The sequence below is a fragment of the Lates calcarifer genome, linkage group LG21 (assembly GCF_001640805.2).
Source record: "Lates calcarifer isolate ASB-BC8 linkage group LG21, TLL_Latcal_v3, whole genome shotgun sequence".
NCBI lineage: Eukaryota > Metazoa > Chordata > Actinopteri > Centropomidae > Lates > Lates calcarifer.
In genome coordinates, this window is record NC_066853.1 from 5,897,582 (window position 1) to 5,920,023 (window position 22,442).

Genomic DNA, 22,442 nt, shown 5'->3' on the forward strand with positions numbered 1-22,442 from the left:
GGAGATGAATTTATTATATTATGATGCATTATTATACACTAAAGGGTAATTTAGACCTGCTCAGGTTGGAGTTGTGCAAAGCTCCATTTGGATTTACGCGAGGTCCTCATCCACTAACAAGAAATAACAAATAGTAATTAAATTATTATTTATTATTATTCAATTATTATCCTGTGTGCATTAGAAATCTATCAGGACTTTAGATGTGTAAGGATTTAACACTGAAATGTGTCATTTTCCACAGAGAGTACTAATTACACCTGTATACTTTTATTCAATTAGACATGTACCAGTATATTATTTTTACATCTGAATACTTCAGCCACCTCTGTTCTTGTATGTCAATTTAAAGGTTCATTCCTGACCTTGGAATCAGTGGTTGACTAAACAATCTTACTGCAAAGTCTATAATAATATAATAATAATATATTCAGTCAAATTTTCCCTTGAGGAGGCACTGAATGTACCATGTGTGTAAAGAAATGACCTCAGTCTATGCCGCCAAAGTAGATGTCAAAGTCAAAGAATTTGCATAGCTTTCAGTGAAGAAAGAATTCTGTTAAAGCAAACAATTTCTTTATTATTTACATGTTAATTTTTTTACAAAAAAAATGCTTGCTTGTTAGTTTTTCCCTTTGTTAGCTCAGTTGACTGTAGCTGGAGATGACCTGCTCCAGAGATGTAAAGCTGTCTAGAAAGTCCTCCTCTGAGATCCCAAACTTAATGTACTGATGAATATAGGCCCTGTAAGAGAGGGGAACAACATGGGAGAGGGGAATAAATAATAATCAAGACACAAAACATATCCCTTTAAATAATTTTCAAACTTAAAGTGCACTACTTTGCACAACTGTCATACTGTTTGGACATGCCTTTTCCTCAAAGTGATACTTCAGCATTTTCTCAAGAAAAGAGACTGACTCACCTGGAGGCAAACATGTTCCAGGCTTTTCCCACCATGTTATCCAGAGGTCTGAGCAGAGCCTGACTGTTACTGACCAGCGTAGCAGATTTTTCGTACTTATTAAAAGGCACAGGGGATTTCCACAAGTTGAAAGCTTCTTCTGTTGAGAGCCAGGAGGTGTACAGGGCTGGGTCCTCAAAGCCACCTGTGGATTCATACGTACTGTAATTCACATCCACCAGCCTGTATTCCTTCAAAAATGCCATCCTTCATGACTAGGTGAAATTAAGCATTATTTCACCCAAATCATTAAATATAAATACAGCTCTCTGACCAGTCTCTGCGCAGTAGACGTCTTTCCCCCTCAGTATGAGCAGGTTGGCCAGTGAGGTGTTAAAGCTGGCTCCTGCTGTGAGACTCCTCGTCCGCTCAGAGGCTGCAGGTGGACGCACCTGCCAGTCTATACCTGACACAGGACAAACAAGAAGGATCATCAAACACAGGTTGGCAGGCAAGGAGAAATTCTATCCACCATAACTTAATAATCACACTATTATCTCTAAACTTGCCTTCCTCCATCTTGCTGTTGGAGATGAGCATCTGTCTCAGGTGTTTGAGCAGCGCCGGCCAGCTAAACGTGCTGTAAGCTAAGGAGGAACTGGGCATCTGAGGGATGGTGCACACACTGAGCAGCTTGTACTCTGGGTGGCATGCCAGGGCGCTCACCATCTCACCTGAGAGACAGACACGTTAAAGAACAATGATAACATCAGGGTGGAGACAGGCTGGTTTGTGAGGGTTGTCTGTTTTTCCCTAATGACTGTTTATGTCACATTTTCAGTGAGCTGGTTAACTAAACTTCACTATGTTGTTTTTAGGTTATCAATATTTGAAAGTTTAAAAAATCTGATAATTACATATTGGCCAACTTTTTTATTACATAAATACATGAGCAAATATTTATAAGTATCCCATTCATTTCCAGGATAATGTGTGTGTGTGTGTGTTGTGTGTGTGTGTGTGTGTGTGTGTGTGTGTCCTGGCCTCTCTCACCCAGAGGGTTTCTGCTGTAGGCTCCGTGGGAGTCAGCAGTGAGTGCCGGCTGCAGCACGCTGCCCAGCTGGTGAGCGATGACCCTGTTGACGTCGCTGAAGGAGATGTGTTTGATGTTGAGCAGCTGACTGCAGATCCTGTGCACCGTGTCGTTCTCGTGCACCAGGACGGCGTCTGACAGCTGGTAGAGATGAGCCAGCGTCAGCACTGAGTTGTAATTCTGGACAATCACCTGAGAGGACAGGTCAAGAAAAAACACATTACTCCATACTAACATTAAAGACTGTCAATTACTGCTCACACTCCACAGCAGGCTCCATTACCTCGCCAGTTCCATATGGCCAGGTAAGGTGGTTGAGGATGTAGGACTTTGGGTAGACGTCTCGGAGACACTGAGTAGCGTAGGTCCCGACCCCAGACCCCGTTCCCCCCGCCACGCTCATCATGGCCATGAGGCCAGCCAGTCTGTCACAGCGCTCGACCTCTCGCCTCACCAGCTCCTCCACCACCTCTCTGTGACGAGGACCGTGGACACAGTACCTGAGTGAGACAAGAACCATGTCATCAGGATGGTGTTTTCATTTTTCATGATTGTTGCATGAAAGTTCAGTCTTGTCTCAGACTATTAGCTTGAGTAGTGGTACTATCTACCTTTCTACTGTCAAACTACTTTTTAAGGATAAGAATGAGCTCTCATTTTTACTGGTTCAAGCTTTTCGAATAAGAGGATTTGATGCTCTTGGCCTCTGACAGAACATAATATTTATTAGACAAAATTATGAAAGTGATTCATTGAGAAAATCATCCACAGATTAGCCATGATGAGTTATACCTAACTCACTGGTCAAAATACACGTTAAGTCCAAGTTTTTACATATTTTCAAGGAAAATTTGGAGGAGAAAAAAAACATCCTTACCCATTAGCCCAGTTATTTCCAGAGCCCTGCTTCTGGCTGAAGTGTGAAGCGTCTCCATACCTCCACCTGCCAGAACATGCAGCCTTGATCATACTGTGGTTGATCACTTTAGTCTCCATGTCTATCAGCACCGCCCTGGCCACAAGATCTGGTGGACAAACACAAATACGTGATGCACCAGAATGTAAAAGACTACTTTCATTATTGAGTAATCTGGCTGTTATTTTTTAATGCAACACTTGAATGTTCAATCAATTAAATGACAAGAAAATACATAGTTTTCTGTCAATCGACCGATAAATGTTTCAGCTCTACATGACCCACAAACAAGTATGGAGCAGTGCAGGAATGTAACTAAGTAAGTCAAGAGTACTACAGTATACCTGGGTGTGGAAATGGAATATTGTTCTTCATAGTTATTTGGCAGCTTAATTTACAGATTACAATTTATGATATAACAAAACAAATGACGTATAAAATATGATTTGTTTCAGAGTAAATACTGTGAACTACCAGTCAGAAAATTAACTGGCAGTTATTCTTTGAGTCATTTTTCATGTAAGAATATCAAATATTTCACATTCCCGCTTCATCAACATGAGGATGTGCTTTAAATAATTTGAATTTATTTCTAATTTTGAGGTTTGGACTATTGGTTGGCCAAAACAAGCAAGGTGAAGGTGTCAGTTTAAGCCCTTGTGATGGGAGTTTTCTGAGTTTTTATAAACCAAATAAACAACTGATTACTAAAGGAAATAACCAGGATGTTACTGAAATCAATTACTGGCTGCAACCCTTAATAAAATACTTAATAATTAGCTTCACATCAACATACCACAACAGTAAAGTGCTGCTAACGCTGCTTACCTTTACTTCTCATACTTCATTTTCCTCATTATAGTGTGCAGTATTTTTTTACAGTGTGGTGTTAAGTTAAGGTGAATACTTTATTGTAATCCACATAAAACACTTTACCTCCATGTGTGGTTTGATGGAAGAAGCGCTCACAGCTGGCTGCGCTGTATGTTTTCCTCTGTCCGTCCTGACTGTCGCTGCAGATGCTGTCAAACAGCTCCTGACCCACCTGGTTACCGCACTGACCCAGCTGAACCGTCACCACCGACATCTTCCACCCGGGTGTGACCGCGGACACACTCAGATCAGAGGGTGAGAGGATACAGTGTGAAATCCACCGGTGAAATCACAACGTGAGTGACAGGCTTCATCACGGAGCTGTTGCTACTTTGTTGTGTTTAGAAATGGAGCCGTTACTGCCGCCACAAGAAGATAGACCGGCACTTCCGGCCCAAATTCAGAATTTTCAAAATAAAACGAATTTAAACATAATGTGGTTGATTGTTGCAACTTTTTAAATCCACTTTTAATCAAAATACTATAACTTGGCTGCGAGCAAATGTGTGTTTATTAATGTACAGCATTTGTCAACAAACACATGCTTGAAATTAATAATTGAATAATTGTTGAAGTGATTTTTTTCAGCAAAATTCACTGGTATCAGCCTTATATGTGAAAATTTTCCCATCTTACATCTTATGTTATATGTTCAGCTGTTACTTACTGTACTCTTAAGATGGAACAATATGACCTGTTATAGTTTATTATGTACCCTGATTAATCAAGTTACATAGACTCAAATTATATGGAGTAAACCTGGGGCTTCTGGGGGCCCTGGGCAAGGCACCCTCCTTGTCCTAATCCTGCCTTGACTGGCAGATGTTTGATTTTCAGCGTTAAGTAGATTTTAATGTCATTTTATTTTATTGTTATATTTCTAAGAAATATGTCTTGTGTCTAGCAGAGAGTTTAAAAGCTGGTGTTCATTACAAAATAAAAGCCTCTCAGCTCACGGCCCCTTCTGTGTAGCGTTGCAGTGCGCATGCTCAGTATAGTAGCCGGTTATGGCGGCGGTGTGTGTTTGTCCATGAGGTGGGGGGACGCTTGCTATTCCTGCGGTCTGTGACAGAGCGATCCGAGCGAAGCGCTGCCATGGCTGGAGTGTTTGACATTGATTTGGACCAGCCGGAGGAAAATGTCTCCGACGATGAGAACGAGGAGGTACTTTAACGGGAGATGTTGAACGGAACTGCGAGAGTTGTCAGAGCTGAAACTCTTGTGTGCACGGCAGCTAGCTGTTAGCCCGGTAGCCTGCCAACCACCGCAGGCCTGCTCTGCAGCCGGAGCTCCCAGGCCTCTTTTCCAACGGGGGTTAGCATAAGCTGGTAGCTAGTCTGACAGCGATAAAGACAGAGCTGTCACTTGTTGTGCTGTTATTTTTTCTCTAGAAACCATAGTTAGCGATGAAACGCGTGCATTGCTGTCGCTGTCACGTTTAAAAAACATCGCTGTCATGCTGGAGTTGTGCAAGCAAAGCCTTACTTGGCCAAAGGTGCTGCAGTGATAAATGTGGCTCGGTGTGCAACAGTTTATTTTGGCAAGACTGTGACCGAGTGGGACTGTGTGGGCTGAAAGCTGGAGCCTGTTTTTTTTCTGAGTCTAAAAATTAAGCAGCACATCACTTACTGCAAAGCTACACTATACATCGAACTTAAAAAATAAATAATTATTTAAATCATGTGTAAACACAGCTTCATGCACGTGTCAAACTCCAGGTATCATATTACAACAAATCACTTTCTGTTACAGAGATACAAACAGTGCAGTGTAATTATCTGCAAACACTCATACTGTATATGTGCATGAAATTTATTAAGATAAACAACTTATGCAATATATCCTGCAACATGTTGATGCAGATGCAGCATGGATTGGGCAACAACTACATCAAAGCAGCTCTTGTTTTTTTAGTGTCACATCACAGCTTCTGTGTAAACAGGCTGATATTTATGGGCGAAACTTATGCTTACATTGTATATTGTAAGGGCTGCGACAAATGCTTATTTTCATTATTAATGTATTATTTCTCCACTAATTGATTAGTTGTTTGGTCTATAACATGACAGAAAATAGAGAAACATACAGTTTATAATAATAATTATTATGATTATTAATAATAATAAACGTTTCCTGCACTCCCTTATTATGATATTAAAGCAGCAAATCCTCAAACCAGAGAAGAACAAGAAAATAATTGATTGTAATTTTGCTCAAATGGTTAATTGATTATCAAAATAGTTGCTGATTAATTTCCTGTCAATTATCAGTTGATTAAATTGGTGAATCACTGCAGATCTAAATGCAGCAGTTTGTCTTTTTATAGCATGTTGATTATTAAAAATGCTGTACTGTCGTAACTATCGTTAAAAAGAAATATAGAAACATCCGTATGAAGTTACAGAGCAAATGATAAAAACACTTAATGACTCGTGGTTATGTTGTGTTTTTCCCTTCAGGCTCAAATCAATGATATCATGGATCAGTGCAGTGGGTTTGAATTGTAAGTATTCAGAACGTCTGTCTGTGCTTGTGTCTATGTATGATTTTTATTTTGTATTTTTTTTTAAGTTGAAAAAACAAGTGTGAGCGCTATGCTTCAAACTTATCTCTGCAGCAACATGGACGACTGCGAGAAGATCGAGATATCTGAGGACAACGTCAATCAGGGGACGGAGAACATCAGACCGGAGTGCTTCGAGCTGCTGCGGGTCCTGGGGAAAGGCGGTTATGGAAAGGTACTTGTGGTACCCGAGAAACAGCAAGCCTTGAGAAAGTACACCAAGCATGCACACACTCTGACATACACATACCTTGGATTATTTTGCCTCTGTGCTGTGAGGTCCTGAGTTATTTTGACTCATATTTTTTTCCAGCTTTGAATATTCTTAACATGCAAATCACCCTATTCTCTGTGCAGGTTTTTCAAGTTCGAAAAGTCGTCGGCGCTGCATCGGGCAAAATATTTGCCATGAAAGTTTTAAAAAAGGTACTTCATTTTTTCCCCTCGTCAGTTCCCAGACATTCCTGTTCAAGTTACATCAACCAGAGTGGTGTAGAGCTTCTCTCAGTTTGTATCCTACCAACATAATTGCATGCTTGTTATAACAAATAAACATTATGCTGCCTCTGTCTGCAAATATTGGCTGTCCTTGAAGCCAGTGGTGGGGTAAGATTTCACTGCTAGCTGGTAGATTGCCATCTGTGCTGCTCTGCTGCAGCCTTGGCACTTAAAACGCTGCGCCTCAGCCCATTAGATACTGCCTGATATTCACACGGCTTCTGCTTGATCGGCTGAAATGACCCCAGTGACACACTGAAGAGTTCAACCAGTTGTTTTTCGATCGTTAAGCATAAGTCCTGAGTATTTATGTGCAATACAGCTCTGTTAACAGCCTGTGGTGTTAGGATAGAGGCCAGGACCTGTGTTTATGAAGCATCTTACAGAAGGAAATCTGTCCTGACTTGCCCAGAAGTTTCACAGCAGCATAGTATATTCAGTCTTGCTTTTAGGCTCAGGAGTGACAGCACTTCTGAAGCACTTTTTTTCTGAACCGAGGAAATGAGTTTTAAGGAGAGCTACAGAGCTGTCCTAACCTGTCAGGAGTTGCCGATAGGTGGACAGCAAACGGACTAATATGCAAAGTACATCACTGAAGGTGTAGAAATGCTGAATGCGGAAGGTTTGACTTTAAAATAACAAGCATTTCCAAAGATCAGATTGGAGGAAAAAACATCTTTGTCATCAGATTTTGTCCAAGACAATTATTCCACCTCTAAAACTGGGCTCACTGCAGGAACAGTTTAAATGTTAGAAATAAAAAGACACAGCAACAACTGCAATGATATACAACTTAACAACTATGGCTGCCACTGTTCCACCTCATATCCCAATGTAAATTTTATGTAATTTGTATATTTATGATAGAGGTGACATGAATCTATAATTTGTAATGTAATCTTCACATTATTTCTAACTCAGCCTGTTGGTGTTTTGACTGATCCACTGAGGAAAGAACTCCAAGAAGTTGTTTTTAATTTTTCTTTTTATGGTTCTGACTCATAAATCAGGCATGTCACAGGCATGTTCTTTAAAGGAGAACATTGATTCCTTGCTGTGTGTGCAGGAAGGCTCACAAATAACACTTGTAATAAGTCCTAGTCTGAGATGCTTGATTGACACAGCCCCAGATGATACTACAAGTAAAGGCCAATAGCATCATAGAACAGTTGCAAGCTTTGCTGTAGTGGATGGAAATTAGTTTCTTTTGACATCAAAACACAATGTATGAATCTTAATCAGCCTGAACAAGAAAACTTGAAGACGACTTGTAGAATCAAAGGGGGGTCATCACAGCCTCGGTCTGCCTGTCGGAGCTCCATCTGCTGTCATTGCTCTAATGCTCAAAGCTGAGACAACATTGTTGCTGACAGGCAGCTCCTTAGGTTTCTGACAGAAGTGGTTAGCAAACATAAACAGAACCAGGAGTGAGAGGAGAGGAAGAGTGTTTGTGGAGAGCCAGAGGAACAGAGGCGCACACAGAAAACCACAATAGTGCTCAGTCTCTTGACATCATTATACTTCTTAGAATTATAAGCCAAATATATATATTTAAAGCTTCAATGCTGCATTTTCTGAAGTGAGTAATAAAAGGACAGTCGCGATCTGCCTCATTAAACTTTATTTATTCATTAAACTAGTTTTGCTGCTCAGCTCAACCCCTGCTTCCCAGATGTTGCACAGTAGAATACTTTCATCTATTAGTCATGCAGGACAAACAGGCAAGCAGCTTGTAAAGCAGTGAAACAGCCTGTTGACGTGCTGCTGTTTCTGCCTCCAGACTAATTGTGATATATTTCATTGGGTTGGTGGGGGCATCAGGCTATGATTGTACGCAACGCCAAGGACACAGCCCACACCAAGGCAGAGAGGAACATCCTGGAGGAGGTGAAGCATCCCTTCATCGTCGATCTCATCTATGCCTTCCAGACGGGAGGAAAGCTATACCTCATCCTGGAGTACCTGAGCGGTCAGTACAAACAACACACACATCTGGTACAAACACACGCTCTGCAGGAATATTAATGCAGGGAAGTGTGTGTGTGAAATTACCCTGCTTGTATTGCTGTCAGTTTAAATCAGACAAGCATTAGATGAAATGAAATGATTAGACTGTGACCATAAACATGTGTTTGCCTGTGCAGGGGGAGAACTTTTCATGCAGCTGGAGAGAGAGGGCATCTTCATGGAAGACACAGCCTGGTGAGCTTTGTTTGTTTTCATATTGTCATGTAGTTTGAACCAAATGTAACACATTAGTAATGCCTGTTAAATAAATGGCGCTGAAAGTGTGTGTCAGGACACCTCAAACCTACATAAATACTACATTTTAAATCCACGCCCAGCTGCAGGTAACCATGACAACAAAACATATGCTTCCTGCTCTCTTACCAGCCGCTGGTGAAATTGAACATGACTGCCGGCTAAACTGACCACAGACCTAAATCTATAATAAAATCATATGCTTATCTGCATTTCTCTGCAGTTTTTACCTGGCAGAGATCTCCATGGCTCTGGGCCACCTGCACCAGAAGGGCATTATCTACAGAGACCTAAAGCCTGAGAACATCATGCTCAACAGCCAAGGTGTGTGTGTATGAGTGTGCATGTGAATACATTAATTCAAACTTTCTGGCATATTACCATCTGTACACACAGTAGTCATGGATACAGTATAAATAGCAGTTCCCTTTACATCTGAGTTTATTGTGATTTAATGCAGATGTTTGTATCCACTACAACTGTGAATGATTGTGTCTCATTATGTGATGATTTCCTTCCAGGCCATGTCAAGCTGACAGACTTCGGGCTGTGTAAAGAGTCCATTCACGACGGCACAGTCACCCACACTTTCTGTGGTACCATCGAATACATGTAAGTCAGACTCTTGTTTTCTTCCTCACTCCTTCAATCACTCAAGTAGCATCTCTCTGATACACTTAGATATACACATGCTTCATGACTCACTCGCTCACTTGCTCTCCTCCCTCCTTTCATGCTCATTGATTATCTTTACTGTTTAACTTCCATGCATTAGTGAGAAATGTGCACTCATGTTGTTAATAGGGCTCCAGAGATCTTGATGAGAAGCGGACACAACAGAGCAGTGGACTGGTGGAGTCTGGGCGCTCTGATGTACGACATGCTCACAGGAGCGGTCAGTTAAAAAGTTAAAACATAAAAATGCTTTCTTCTTCACTCTCATTAATGCACTGCTATAAAATAAGAATCATAATTGTAACCCTGTATCCCTTTTCCCACTGCAGCCACCGTTCACTGGTGAAAACCGCAAAAAGACCATTGACAAGATCCTGAAGTGCAAGCTCAGCCTCCCGCCCTACCTCACACAAGAAGCTAGAGATCTCCTGAAACGGGTTTGTTTTGCAGCTCATATTACTGCAGGTGTTTAAAGGTGTAATATGCAAGATTTGTCCGGTGCAGATAAATGCACTGCCACACACACACACACACACACACTTTTAGTGGCTCCTAAATGATCATTGATGAGATAATTTTTGTATTAGTCTATAAACTGTTTATAAAGAAAATCCTGCATATCACGCCTTTACAAAAAAAAGAACAGTGGAGTTGTTGTTGGTGTTATTTTGACTTTTGACTTCTGATTGCACAGTTGTTGAAGAGAAATGCCTCATCGCGGCTGGGGGCAGGAGCAGGAGACGCTACAGAGGTGCAGGTGAGAGCATGCGACACAACTGTGTCGAAACACAGTGAAATGAAACAACAAACACACTAGAACGTGAAGTTAACGAGGGGGAAAAAATCCATGTACATTTGTGTGCATGACCACAAGTTTTCCCAGACTGAATTGCTGAATTTTATGGCTTCTTTTAAGGCTCATCCTTTTTTTCGACACATCAACTGGGAAGATTTGCTGGCTCGGAAAGTGGAGCCTCCCTTCAAGCCTTTCCTTGTGAGTATCAGAGGAGCAGCCCACTAGAATTTCTGAAATGGATACTGGTATTTGTAGTTTTAGGTGGGAAATTTGAGAATGTTCTTTATCTGAGTTTTTGCTAATTCACAAATGATTATACCTGAGTGGTTTCGGTTCACATTTTTTAATGTGAGATCAAGATAGGGTTTAGTTCTGGTTACCTGCCTGGATTAAACCAACTGAATACGTTTCAGTAACTGAACCCAAGTCTTCTCCGGTTTCAGACCTGCTCCTTTTTATCTTGTTAGATGACACATCTGCTCGTGTTGCTGCACTTCCTCACCTGTGTTTTGTCTGTCTTTGCAGCAATCAGCCGAAGACGTGAGTCAGTTTGACTCGAAGTTCACCAGTCAGACGCCTGTGGACAGCCCTGATGACTCAACCCTCAGTGAGAGTGCCAATCAAGCCTTCCTGGTAACTTCTGCAGCTAGGATTTCTCTAGTTTTTATCTGTCTGTCTTTGTATTTCTAAAAACCTAAACACATCAAGTTCAAGTTTATGTGAACACAATCAAAAACAATAGCACATTTTAACATGTAAAAAAAGGAGAAATGTCATTCTGTATGGTAAACAGCTAGATCAGATTCACACTGCTGCCTCTGACTCAGCTCTGCAACCTGCCCCTAAAATGTCACCACCCACCAACTATACCTGTGTTTATCTCTGGTGTCTTCACTTGTAGGGTTTCACGTATGTGGCTCCGTCAGTCCTGGAAAACATCAAAGAAAGGTTCTCATACGAGCCAAAAATCCGCTCACCTCGACGGATCATGGGCAGCCCAAGAACACCTCTCAGGTATGTCAGTGTTGTAGTCGATGCCCTGGACTGGTAGAATTCATACAGTTTGTCCTCAGTTGGTCTGAGTTTAGGTCCTGAGACTTGGTATTAGTTGTTTGGTATAAATTGTGATATATCTATTGTTTTTAATTATCATTTTATCAAGGAAAAAGCCTGTGACATCTCTGCTGTTTCCTTATAGTCCAGTCAAATTCTCAGGAGGGGACTGCTGGCCCCGGAGCCCCCTCCTCACCGGCGGAGGACCGAGCGTCCTCCAATCTCCTCAGGACCAGGCCATGGAACTGTCCACCCCAGAGCAGATGGACGTCACAACCAGCTCCGAGGCCTCGGCCCCTCTTCCCATCCGTCAGCCTGCTGGGGTCAACCTGGCTCAGATGAAGCAGCAGGCCTATCCCGTCGTGGCCAAACGGCCCGAACATCTACGTATGAACCTATGACCCACTGCGCCTCTTTAGGAGAGTTTATTTCTTGACTCTTTGTTTTGTTTTGTTTTGTTTTTCTTTATTGATATTTTTTAAGAAACAAAGCAAAAAGATATGGATGCTAGAGACAATGAAAATCAAAAATTGCACATCCGCACACTACATATACTGTCACAAGCTGGAGTTTGTGCGTGGGTCTGGGACTCGGGCGTGCTGCAGTTAAGAGCTACCGACAACATCACCATCTCACCACTTCTCCCCCTGACACCTCAGGTCCTCAGGACCTTTTTCTTCTGACCCCCCCACCTCTCCCTTTCTGAACTGGACTACTAGGACTGGAAATCAGGACTTTGAGCAGTTACAGCCTTTGTGTGATCAGGAAATCAAAGGCGATAATGTATTACAGAGTATGCAAGTGATTTAAACTAAAATGCCACCAGTCTATTGTATAAGATGACGTCCAAAGTGCTTTGTGCTATTTGAATGATTGCCAGTCAGGAAATTTGCTTCCATTGGGAGATTTTGACAGTATTTCTTCTTGGACAAAAATACTTCCAGACTCTGAATTAAGTGATGTAAATTAGGTTTAGGATTGTAAAAGATCAAAGAAATCATCATTGTGAGCAGCGGACAAGCAGAGGTTCTGGTACTGATGAATATAGCTTTACGTCTTAAGATGTTTGACAGAATGGATGAATGAGAGAACCTAAATTAAAGAAGAAAAAAACGTGTTGACTTTTTAGATTCTTTGAGCATTGGTGTTGTGGATGACTTGTGGAATGGCTTATTTGATGTGGAATCCATACTTCAATTATCTGCTCTTCAGGCGTACGTCACTATGGGATCTGTCACTGGATTAATTGATGCATCACCAGTAAATCAGCTTGATGCAATGTTAGCGTGGCTCACGTTTCCCCATTACCACCCAAAACGTCAAACTGATCTCGGTGCTGCTTTGTGTGACAACACTCCCCCCACCACCACTCCCTCGCCTCAGAAGTGACTGGACGTCAGACCCCCTGCCCCCGTCTGACTCCTGGAGTGAATTCACGTTGGGAGACTGTGGCACCAGTTGATCTGGACACTTGCCTGCAGCTGTGGGGGTTCAATGCTCCCAAAAAAACTTGGGGGACAATATTTACAGCCTCTTGCATCAGCATTCACTTGTTTAGGAGGGAAATTTTAGAATTCCTGAAAAGCAAGGAAAATTATAATAAAATGCAAAAAAATACAGCGTATCATGTCTTTTGTGTGTGTCAATAATGATTTGTATTCAGTTTCAGGAAAAACAACCAGAAACCTCACAAGTGTGTGTATTTTTTTTTTTTATTACATATAAGATTTCTTTCAAATGTCATCAATATTGCATCATATGAATGTCAAAATTCATGGTAAGAACATTGTCTGTATACTGCTGCTAGTGTATTTCAATTTCTCACCATACACTCACCCTGTTCTATCATTTTCCTTGTTTGATTGGGGATTTGGATTCATTGTAAACAAAAATTAGGCAAAAACGTTGAAGGGTTATGAGGTAACATGAGCTTAAATACATGGAAATCATTTAATTTTCTGCTGCTGCAATAACAGTAGCTCATTTACCAGATTAATATGAAACCCCAGTCTAAAAATATTACAAAAAGGAATGCATATGTTGCAAAACATGAACAGTCACACAGTCTATCTACTAAAAGATTTGTCACAAAAAAAATCTAAACAGCAAACATAGTGCCCTGTTAATGGCAGAAAGGCTCTCAGGATGAAGTGTTGTCATATCAACAGTGATGAACTGGCACAAATGAACATGAAAGGCCCAAAAAACATCACAGCACAATAATGTAGTACCAGGTAGTGACAGTGTGTAATGACGTCTGAAAAAAATATCTGAATCCAAAAATACATGACCTTTTACCTGTGCTTCATAAAGTAAGAATCAAAAATGGGAAACTATGTAAAATGAGTAAAAGAAAAAAAACAATCCTTCCTTTCATCAACCCTGACTGTGTACTTCAACATCTACATTTGACAGAGCAGTTGGATTTTTGTTGCTGGCTTTAGAGAATATACTGTAACATTCAGTTCTATGTATAATATGCAAAACTGTACGCAGAGCATTTACTTATCAAGTTCCTCACCAGGCTGCTGGTCTGGGATCTGAATTGTTTTGTGGGCGAGAAATGAAGAGTATTTTAAATCCATCAACTGTATGTGCTACAGTAATAAAGCTTATAGTCTAGAACAAGGCTTCTCAGAGAAGATTCATACCTGCCGAGCAGAACTTATTACAGGTCAAACTCAGTAACGCTCACTGATGGAATCTACCAAGGGATCCTTGATCTACACTATAGATTTTTGACAGGCTTTATGAATGTTAAAATATTTAAATTAAACCACTCCCGTAGTAAAACTGTTGCATTAAGAATGAGTATACAGGATACCATATCACAATAAGAAATGCATCTAAAAAACTCTGCTAGGACCTCACTGAAAAAAATAAATATGACATGAATCACCATTACCCAGAGTAAAATCATACCAGAAGATATTTTGGATTTTAGTTTTCTTCTTGCAAATTAAAACTACCAACCAGGCTGTACTGATAGCCAAGATGCTCTAACAGTTAAACGCTGCACTGTCCGGTGTTACTATTAAAGATTGATATAAAGACTGGTACTTTAATGGATAAAACTAATCAAGTTCAAGGAGAGTTTGGAAAAATAAAAAACTGCTCCAACAAAAAAAAGCATTTAATATCTTATACATTGCAGTCGATTTATCAGTGATATTGGTTATATAATATGCATAAATCACTGTGCAAATTAAAGTCTTCATAAGGAATGTATACTCAGATTCACACTCTGGAGTATGTAAATAACAAGAGAAAACTAACTGATGTAATGAAAGCAGACAAGTTTTTGAGTGTAATCTATCAAACTACATTATATTATCACAACTGCATCTTCAAATAACTGTAATATTCCCTGCCTTGATTATGTAACTACAGCTCAAACCAGGTTGGGTGATGTCTTCAAAGCTAAACAAGGCACAAAGAACTTCAGAGGAAAAAAAACATTTAAATAATCATAAAAAGTCATCTCAGATCTGAGCCAAATTCAGTTAAATTCAGTCTAGGTTTGACTTACTTGGATTACCAGATGGGTTGAGTTCAGGGAGCTTGAGACAAGAACATGAAAATATGTCACGTACATGTACATGTCTTATTATATTATATAAGTGCTCCTGTTACTTTGGCCTAAATACCACAGTGAGGCTGTAGAGTAGAGACACTGTTAAAGCTCCCAGCTCCCAGTGTGAGAAGACAACGCAGTTCATTCATCTCTACATTTCCCTGTCTTCTCCCTTTAGTACCCATTAATATAGAATAAACAACCACTGCTCCAGGAGGATGAACGTGAGTGTGCAGTGTTGAGTTTGCTGAAATCACAAGTTTCTAAATATTGGAGGGCTCAAAAAAAAAAAGAAGAAGTTATTTTTGCTGCTGTTGCGATGATTAAAAGTAGCAAACCCAACCATCTGGCGATCCATGCAAGCTAAAACGAGTAGTACTCTTTGACCCAGCTCTGGTTTGGTTAAGCTATTTCAAGCAGCAGAATATGGTTTGAGAGAAGAAAAGAAAAAAACAACAATTTGAAATTTTCTATAAAAGATCTAAACCAGTCTGAACGGTTGCAGTTCTCGGAAGGACACTGTTACAGTTACACTTAGCATGAGTAATGACAAGAAGGCTTTTACCTCCACAGAAGACAACAACGGTGTATGTCTTCAGATTTATGTATGTCAGTGTGACAGAGGTGAGAGTGTGAGAGTGGTTGTAGCAGCTAGAGCAGGAACAAGGGAACTAAACCAGACGGATGAGGATGGAATTAAGAGTATGTCCAGCATTTAGCTGTTTTTGGAGCAGAATATGCAGAGGTACAGTCCAACAGGAAGAGTCTGTGGTGCTGATGACGGAGAGTCGTCACTAGTTAATCCTGCACTTCCATGCGGCAGGGCTCTGTTCCTGCAGCCGCCTCATTTTCTTCCCTAACCAGATCCACCACGCTAAACCAATCACAACACACACCACTGACTCCACGTAGTAGCCGTCCAGTGTCGTCACACAAACACCGCCTTCCTTAACACACAGCTGGAGACGAGAAGAGGGACAAAAGACAAATAAGTTCTTTTCTAGATGAGAACATACACACAGCCTCATTCCACCCTCTCCTCTGCTCACTTACCCCCGCCTCTTCTGGAGAGCCACAGCTCTGGCCGACAGCCCCCTGGCACTCCTTAGAGGTCAGCGGATCCACCATCCACAGAGCCACAGTGGAGGGCCAGTTTCCTCCCAGGTTAGTGACCGTGTTCAGCAGGGTCATGTAGGTCCCGCCGATGAGTGGGTCGCTCACTTTGGCGTGGAAGGCCATGCAGGCCACGTACATACTGTACAACGCCACCTGGGGTAACGACAAGGGAAACTTTTGTTAAAGATGAACAATTGTCAAGGCAGCAGTGGAACTCCAAAACTTTAATCTCATCATTTGAAACTTGGGTTGGAAGATTTATTGATCCTGACAGTCTGATGGCAAAAATCCAGGATCCAGAAATGGGTATACTGTATATCTAACGTCTCTGCTATTTAGTCATATCCCACTGAAAGAAAATCTCCCTCATTCAATCATGTCCCTGATATTTTACATATTCCTCAGCTGCACAGTGACATCTGGGGGCAGACAGAGGAAATTAAATTGATTTGTAGGTGAAAGAAGAACATGTTTTCAAAACTTGTTGGCTCTTATTTACCTGTTTACACTACAACTGTGATATACACATCTACTAAACATTAAACTATCTTAAAAAACAACCACCCACTAGCATGTTTGCAAATCATAATGTTAGGTTGTATCATATGTTAAATTGTAAAAATCTTGTATGTACTTTACAGTCAAATGTCCTTTCCTACAGGGACTGTGGAGCTATGTGTCACTTAGGAAAATATGTCAGGGACTAGACTACGGGAAGAAAAGAAGAGAAAAGGGGGTGATATATGGAGAAATACCAAACCTGATGCACTGCGTAGCTAAGCAGCACTACAGCATAGTAGTAAACAGGGAACCCTCCTTCTTGTTTTACACTGGAGGTCCACCACACCAGCAGAGCATACTCCAGGCCTATAAGCAGCCTGAAATGACAGAACAACACTCTGTTAGCTTTTAGTTTATTGAATGTGTTTATGCATGGGTTTGTGTGCGTGTGTGTGTTAGAACCTAAAAGGAAAGGCCTTGTAGAAGATGTCAAGAGGTCGGGGCCCTGCTGTGTATTTACTAATGACTACTGGTAGAAGAATCTGCAGAGGCACCATGGGCACCGCCAACAACGCCAGCTGCTCCTTAGGGACACCAGCCTCCACCAGCTTCAGACCTGTCACTGCATCTGCTGCAGAGAAACCCATCTGAAACACACAGAGAAGACAAGAGAAACCTTTAATTCACTGAGGATATTAAGCATCAAACATACAAGTTTCAAAGTTTTATTTCAAAGGCAAACCAAATATTTAACAAGAAATGGTCACGTACTTTAGCAGTGAGAAGCAGGATACAAAAGGTGAAGACTGTTGGCATCTTGATAATCGACAGCAGCAACCTGTAGGTTTCCATAACACCCTGTGTCTCCTCCTGGACTCTCCTCTTCCCTTTGCTGTGCTCATTTTCCCTTTTAAAAACGGCTACCAGCGTTGTGGAAACCAGGAACACCACTCCCCAAAAGAACAAGAAGTCTGCAGCAGAGCAACAAAGAGCATCAGAAAATAGACTTCATTCAACTGATCACCCAAATTACTGCTATCTTGTAAAGTATCACAAAAAAATATTACTTGTCTTTTTAATCTAACAGGTCAGGGAAAGAAAATACCTGACAAGGTAACGATTCCTGTGTCCTTAGGCTCTATTCTGAGGTATTTGTTGCAGAAGTCAGCAGACTCCAGAGCCAGAAAGAGGACATTCCCCAGGAAGTAGCCAGCTGTCTGGCCTACAGAGTTGCATGTAGATGCATAACCCACATTCTCTCTGGATAACATGGTCAGGGCCCAGCCATCCACAGCTATGTCCTTGGAGACAGAGAAGGTGGAGCAGTTGGAAAGAAACAATCTACTCAATTGCAGTTATCTTTGTGAATATATGTTTGTGTCACAGTGTTTATGATTACCCTACCTGTGTGGCTGCCAGGAAGGCGAGCATAAAGAAGACTGCAGTAAGTATTACCACGTTTGGTCCTCCCTCACTCTGCAGCAGTGAATTTACTGTTATGGAAAGGTAGAGCATGAAGAGGCCCAGCAGGTACTGTGTGGGCACCAGCCATGACTTTCTGCAGAAGAGATGAGAGGTGGGGGCGGGAATGAAAATTATCAGGAAAAAGATGCACGGTGTAAAGGGCAGAAAAAATATCCATACAAACTAAAACATAAACATCTTGCACATGTTTTCTTACCTTCTACCAAACCTGCTGAAGTAGAGAGCATCCACCAGTGGTGCCCAGAGAAGCTTGAGACTGAAAGGCCAGAAGACAAGGCTGAAGAAGGCTTGGTCTTTATAGCTGACACTCTTGCTCTGTAAGATCAGAGGGATGCTGCCAGCCAGTCCCAGAGGAATCCCTTGCAGCACGTAGAGAAACAGAAGAAGCAACACGTTGCCCAACTCGCCACGGATCCCAGGCCGGACTCTGTGCCTTCTGTCCTCTGAATCCGACCCTCCAATAAGACCCTCTGCCTCATCTTCTATGTCCGGCTCAGAAGCACTCCTCTCTCCCCTGTCCATGTCCCTCATGTTGTCATTTGGGAGAGTGGCACCCGCCAGCTTCCTCTGCCGCCCGTTCTTGTGTGTGAGCACATCTGAGGGCTCCATGTTGGAGCAGTGGGCATCAAACCTGCTGTGCCCACAGCAAATCTGAAGAAAAAGATGAGAGAGAACTACTGAGACAGCTAAACAGATTGCTAAATACCTGCAAGTCTGAAATTACTATGGATATTTTCAATTATTTGAATTACAATTAGATTAAAAATCTTTTTTTAAGAAGCGTCTCATCCTGTTGGTTGATGGTTGGAAAAAGACTCAGCGAGCTATAAGCAGTGAAATGTTGACGAGACTTGACTAAACAGTTGCACAATCTATTGGCAAACAAGCCAAAGGAGCGTATAGGTAAACACTTGTGCAAATAGTTCACAAGGAAATCAAAAGTTATGGCAGGCAGTCAGTCATTAATGCGGTGAAAGGTGACAAATGTGACAGGAGCCCATAAAAAATCCTGGATTGTGCTGAATTAAAACTTAGCCATTAATTACAAGAAGAAAATAGATACATTTAAGGCCCAGTGTGCTTAATACGTCATGAACAAATGCAACACATCCACACTCATTGTTTGGCTCGCTGACACCATCTTTCCCTGACAGAGAGCAATTAAAGCTAATTATAGAGCAGATAAATCAATGAATGTGTTAACCTCAGTGAGCAGCTGTCACCTTCAAACGACCAGGTCTGACGTTACATTAAAATAAAGGAAAAGACATACATTTAAATTTAAAAAGCCATCACATTACATTACATTTGGCCAAACATAAAGACGTAAAAATGATGTGCGCGACATGAAAAAGTAAAGTGAAATCACACAAGCAGTAAGTGGATGAACTCATGCATACCTGGTGATGATGACAGCATGCCAAATCAAGAAACACAACACAAAACAGCTGAATTACAGAGGCAGGCAACCGGAAATCTGATTTATTCTACGTTTATTCAATCGCAAAGCGGCGGGATAAGCAAAATGGTGACGTTAGCAAGATGAGAAACACCAGAAATCCACTACCGTTTGACTTAAAACAGGTTACATCGGTCAACATCAACACAGGAAAGTCAGGAAGTGCGGCGTGTGCAACGTCCAAATGTGTCCGGTACCTACAGCTGACGTGTCACAGCACAAGTGCAAAGTGTTCCGCTTCAGTGCAGACGCACAGTATGTCGTGGGATTAATAATACTGATACTAATAATTTATTAATAGACAAAATGTACAAAAATGAAAACACACCATTCCACTACTGGTGGAATAAGTATTCATTCATTTTACTTAAGTTAACCTGTTAGTGAGAAAAACAAAAGAAGGACAAGAGAGAAAGGCTGAAGAGGACTGGAAAAGGGAGACAGGAGAGGGTGGAAAAGAAAAGGGGGAGAGAGAGAGAGGATCAGGGGAAGCTGAAAGACAGGAGAGGATGGAGAGAGAAAGATAGAAAAGGGTGAAGAATGAAAGGGAGAGAAGGAGAAAGGAAAGAGAGAGAGGAACAGGGAGGAATAGTGAGACAGGAGCAGGACGAGACTGAGAGACAGGAGAGGATGGGAGAATGTGGAGGAGAAGAAAGGAAAAAGAAAGACGGGAATAAGAAGAAAGAGAGGCTCCTCAGATCAGGTCTCAGCAGCAGCTTTTTTCTCACTTGTCCTCAGAACAACAGTTATATGTGATCTTCATGTGCTCTCACAGGACGCCCACACACACGACAAACACATGCAAACATTGACTGGTAATGATCCTTTGCGGCATGATTAATACAGGCTGTATCTCCAGAGGTTGGAAATATCACACCAGTAATTACATCAGTTCCACAAAACACCCAATTAATCACCACCATTAAAGCATAAATTAACTGAGGCCTGAAACTTGAAAGATACGCTGATTCCTTTTATTGGTATGTTCCATTCACATGACTATTAAAACAAAAAAAGGAATGTTTACAAGTCCTTTTGGATGAAATATACTATAATTAACCTTACTTCACATTAATTTAGCTAGTGTGCTATACTAGTGTGTTGTATCTCATGGTATAGTATATGCTTTCTAAAAAAATATATGTGTTTATTTATTTCTTGATTATCACTGAAAGTCTGTCACTGTAATAGCATCTTGGATTTTTTTAGAATATGTGATTACTTGTATACGTCCTGTAACCTCCTCCATCAAATGATCCTTCAGTCAGGGTCATGAAGCACCCATTACACCACATTTGAGTTAGAGGTAATGAATGACAGCACGCTCTGCCTTGTGGTTGCTCTGAGTGCATGTGAAGCTGCTTATCCTCACAGATGGCATGTGACAATGCGGAGGCATATTCGGGTGGATCATCACGTGACAACAAGAGCTGTACCCATGTGAGAGGGTCTGTGTAAGTGTCAACTGTACCACAAAATGTCCCAATATAGAATGAAATATTACACCTTATTTCCACCTCTTATCAGGATGCCTCAATACAGCTGACAATTATTTTGTTTAATACTTGATTGATGTTGTCCCCTAGTGAATTAATTTGGCCATGTTAACAGTTAAGTTTGTTTCACCGGTGAGAATTAACTTGAAGAGGAGGCACAGTTGCCATGGTTACATTGATATTTTTGTGACCTGATTCAGAAAGATGGTTAAAGTTTGACCAGGCAGCCAGACATGAGCATTTTCTCTGGCCTTGGTAATAATTGTATGAGTTGTAAAGTGTTATTCATTATATTCTCCACAAGATGGCGCTGAATATCCTACTCCACTGGTAAATAAGCCAAAATGACTGCTGTTTAAAAGATCTATTAGTTGTATTTTTGTGGGCTTTGTCCAAATGACTTTTTTTCTTTGAGACATTATCACAGTTCATGTTTAATCTGGATGCTTTTGAACCATGAAAAAAATAGTTCTTCATCAAAGAAAACTAATAACTTCAAACTAGAATTTGACATGTCTGTTTGTCTCTTTGCTTTGGCATTCCTCTTTAACATTCAGGGAATTCAGGGTTAAAGGTTTCTGAGAGTGTGTAATCATCTTTATGGACTGCATGTAGAGAAAATATGGATACTGCAACATATGAGCAATGTATTTGAGGACTGCTCACGCTGTTATTTATGTGGTCTGAAAAAAGACGTGCGAAAAGGAAAAGTCCTGAGTGTAACTCATACCTGGAACATACAGTACAGCAGATGTGTGAGAGTACAGGAGGCCCCTCACACATACTTGCTGCCTCTGCCTGACAGAGACTGGTACAAGGGTTAGGGACTGTGGGACCATAGTAACTGTAAGAGAGAGCTGCTCCTCTAATACCTCTGTATTAGGCTGTTGGGAAATAAATGGACTGTTTTATGCTAACGCTGAATTAGGTATTGATTAAGTGTTTGACAGATATTTAATTCACTAGATAGGCCAAAAACTGACATTGCCATCTGGGTTGTTTATTTATAGACATTTTCTCAAACAGAGATTTGTCCTATTATGATAAGTACTGCAATATGAAATTAATAATTCATTAATTTGATACAAGATTTTATCCATACCACTCTGTGGCCCTGTCCTACCTTACAGTTTTGCCTCCAGAAACTGAGATTTGTCAGTATAGTGTCATGAAAACAG

The 22,442-nt window shown here is 41.1% G+C and overlaps 3 protein-coding genes across 6 annotated transcripts; 1 reads left to right on the forward strand and 2 right to left on the reverse strand.

Annotated features, from left to right (window-relative positions):
• Positions 1–554: 554 nt before the first annotated feature.
• On the reverse strand, positions 555–4,159 carry tubd1 (tubulin, delta 1). The gene is made up of 8 exons (XM_018662096.2): positions 3,850–4,159; positions 2,875–3,022; positions 2,281–2,497; positions 1,958–2,189; positions 1,474–1,638; positions 1,239–1,370; positions 926–1,109; positions 555–744 (listed from the first exon to the last, which is right to left on the reverse strand). The coding sequence occupies exons 1-8, from the start codon at positions 3,998–4,000 to the stop codon at positions 639–641; spliced, it is 1,335 nt and encodes a 444-aa protein (XP_018517612.1). The 5' UTR covers positions 4,001–4,159; the 3' UTR covers positions 555–638.
• Positions 4,160–4,730: 571 nt separating this feature from the next.
• Positions 4,731–13,250, forward strand: rps6kb1b (ribosomal protein S6 kinase b, polypeptide 1b). The gene is made up of 15 exons (XM_018662095.2): positions 4,731–4,950; positions 6,246–6,289; positions 6,404–6,524; positions 6,707–6,775; positions 8,669–8,816; positions 8,992–9,049; positions 9,333–9,433; positions 9,631–9,721; positions 9,914–10,004; positions 10,114–10,221; positions 10,479–10,541; positions 10,701–10,778; positions 11,106–11,213; positions 11,482–11,594; positions 11,779–13,250. The coding sequence occupies exons 1-15, from the start codon at positions 4,882–4,884 to the stop codon at positions 12,032–12,034; spliced, it is 1,518 nt and encodes a 505-aa protein (XP_018517611.1). The 5' UTR covers positions 4,731–4,881; the 3' UTR covers positions 12,035–13,250.
• Positions 13,251–13,327: 77 nt separating this feature from the next.
• On the reverse strand, positions 13,328–20,003 carry slc33a1 (solute carrier family 33 member 1). 4 transcript variants are annotated; one of them, XM_051078925.1, is made up of 10 exons: positions 19,877–19,950; positions 19,514–19,548; positions 18,506–18,960; positions 18,229–18,382; positions 17,930–18,125; positions 17,596–17,795; positions 17,287–17,471; positions 17,084–17,201; positions 16,261–16,476; positions 13,328–16,166 (listed from the first exon to the last, which is right to left on the reverse strand). In XM_051078925.1, exons 3-10 carry the CDS (start codon positions 18,916–18,918, stop codon positions 16,002–16,004), a joined length of 1,647 nt encoding a protein of 548 aa, XP_050934882.1. In that variant the 5' UTR covers positions 18,919–18,960; positions 19,514–19,548; positions 19,877–19,950; the 3' UTR covers positions 13,328–16,001. The 4 variants fall into 4 exon arrangements, with proteins under 4 accessions (XP_050934882.1, XP_018517610.1, XP_018517608.1 ...); XM_018662094.2 differs by having other exon boundaries at positions 19,710–19,938; XM_018662092.2 differs by lacking the exon at positions 19,514–19,548 and having other exon boundaries at positions 19,877–20,003.
• Positions 20,004–22,442: the final 2,439 nt, after the last annotated feature.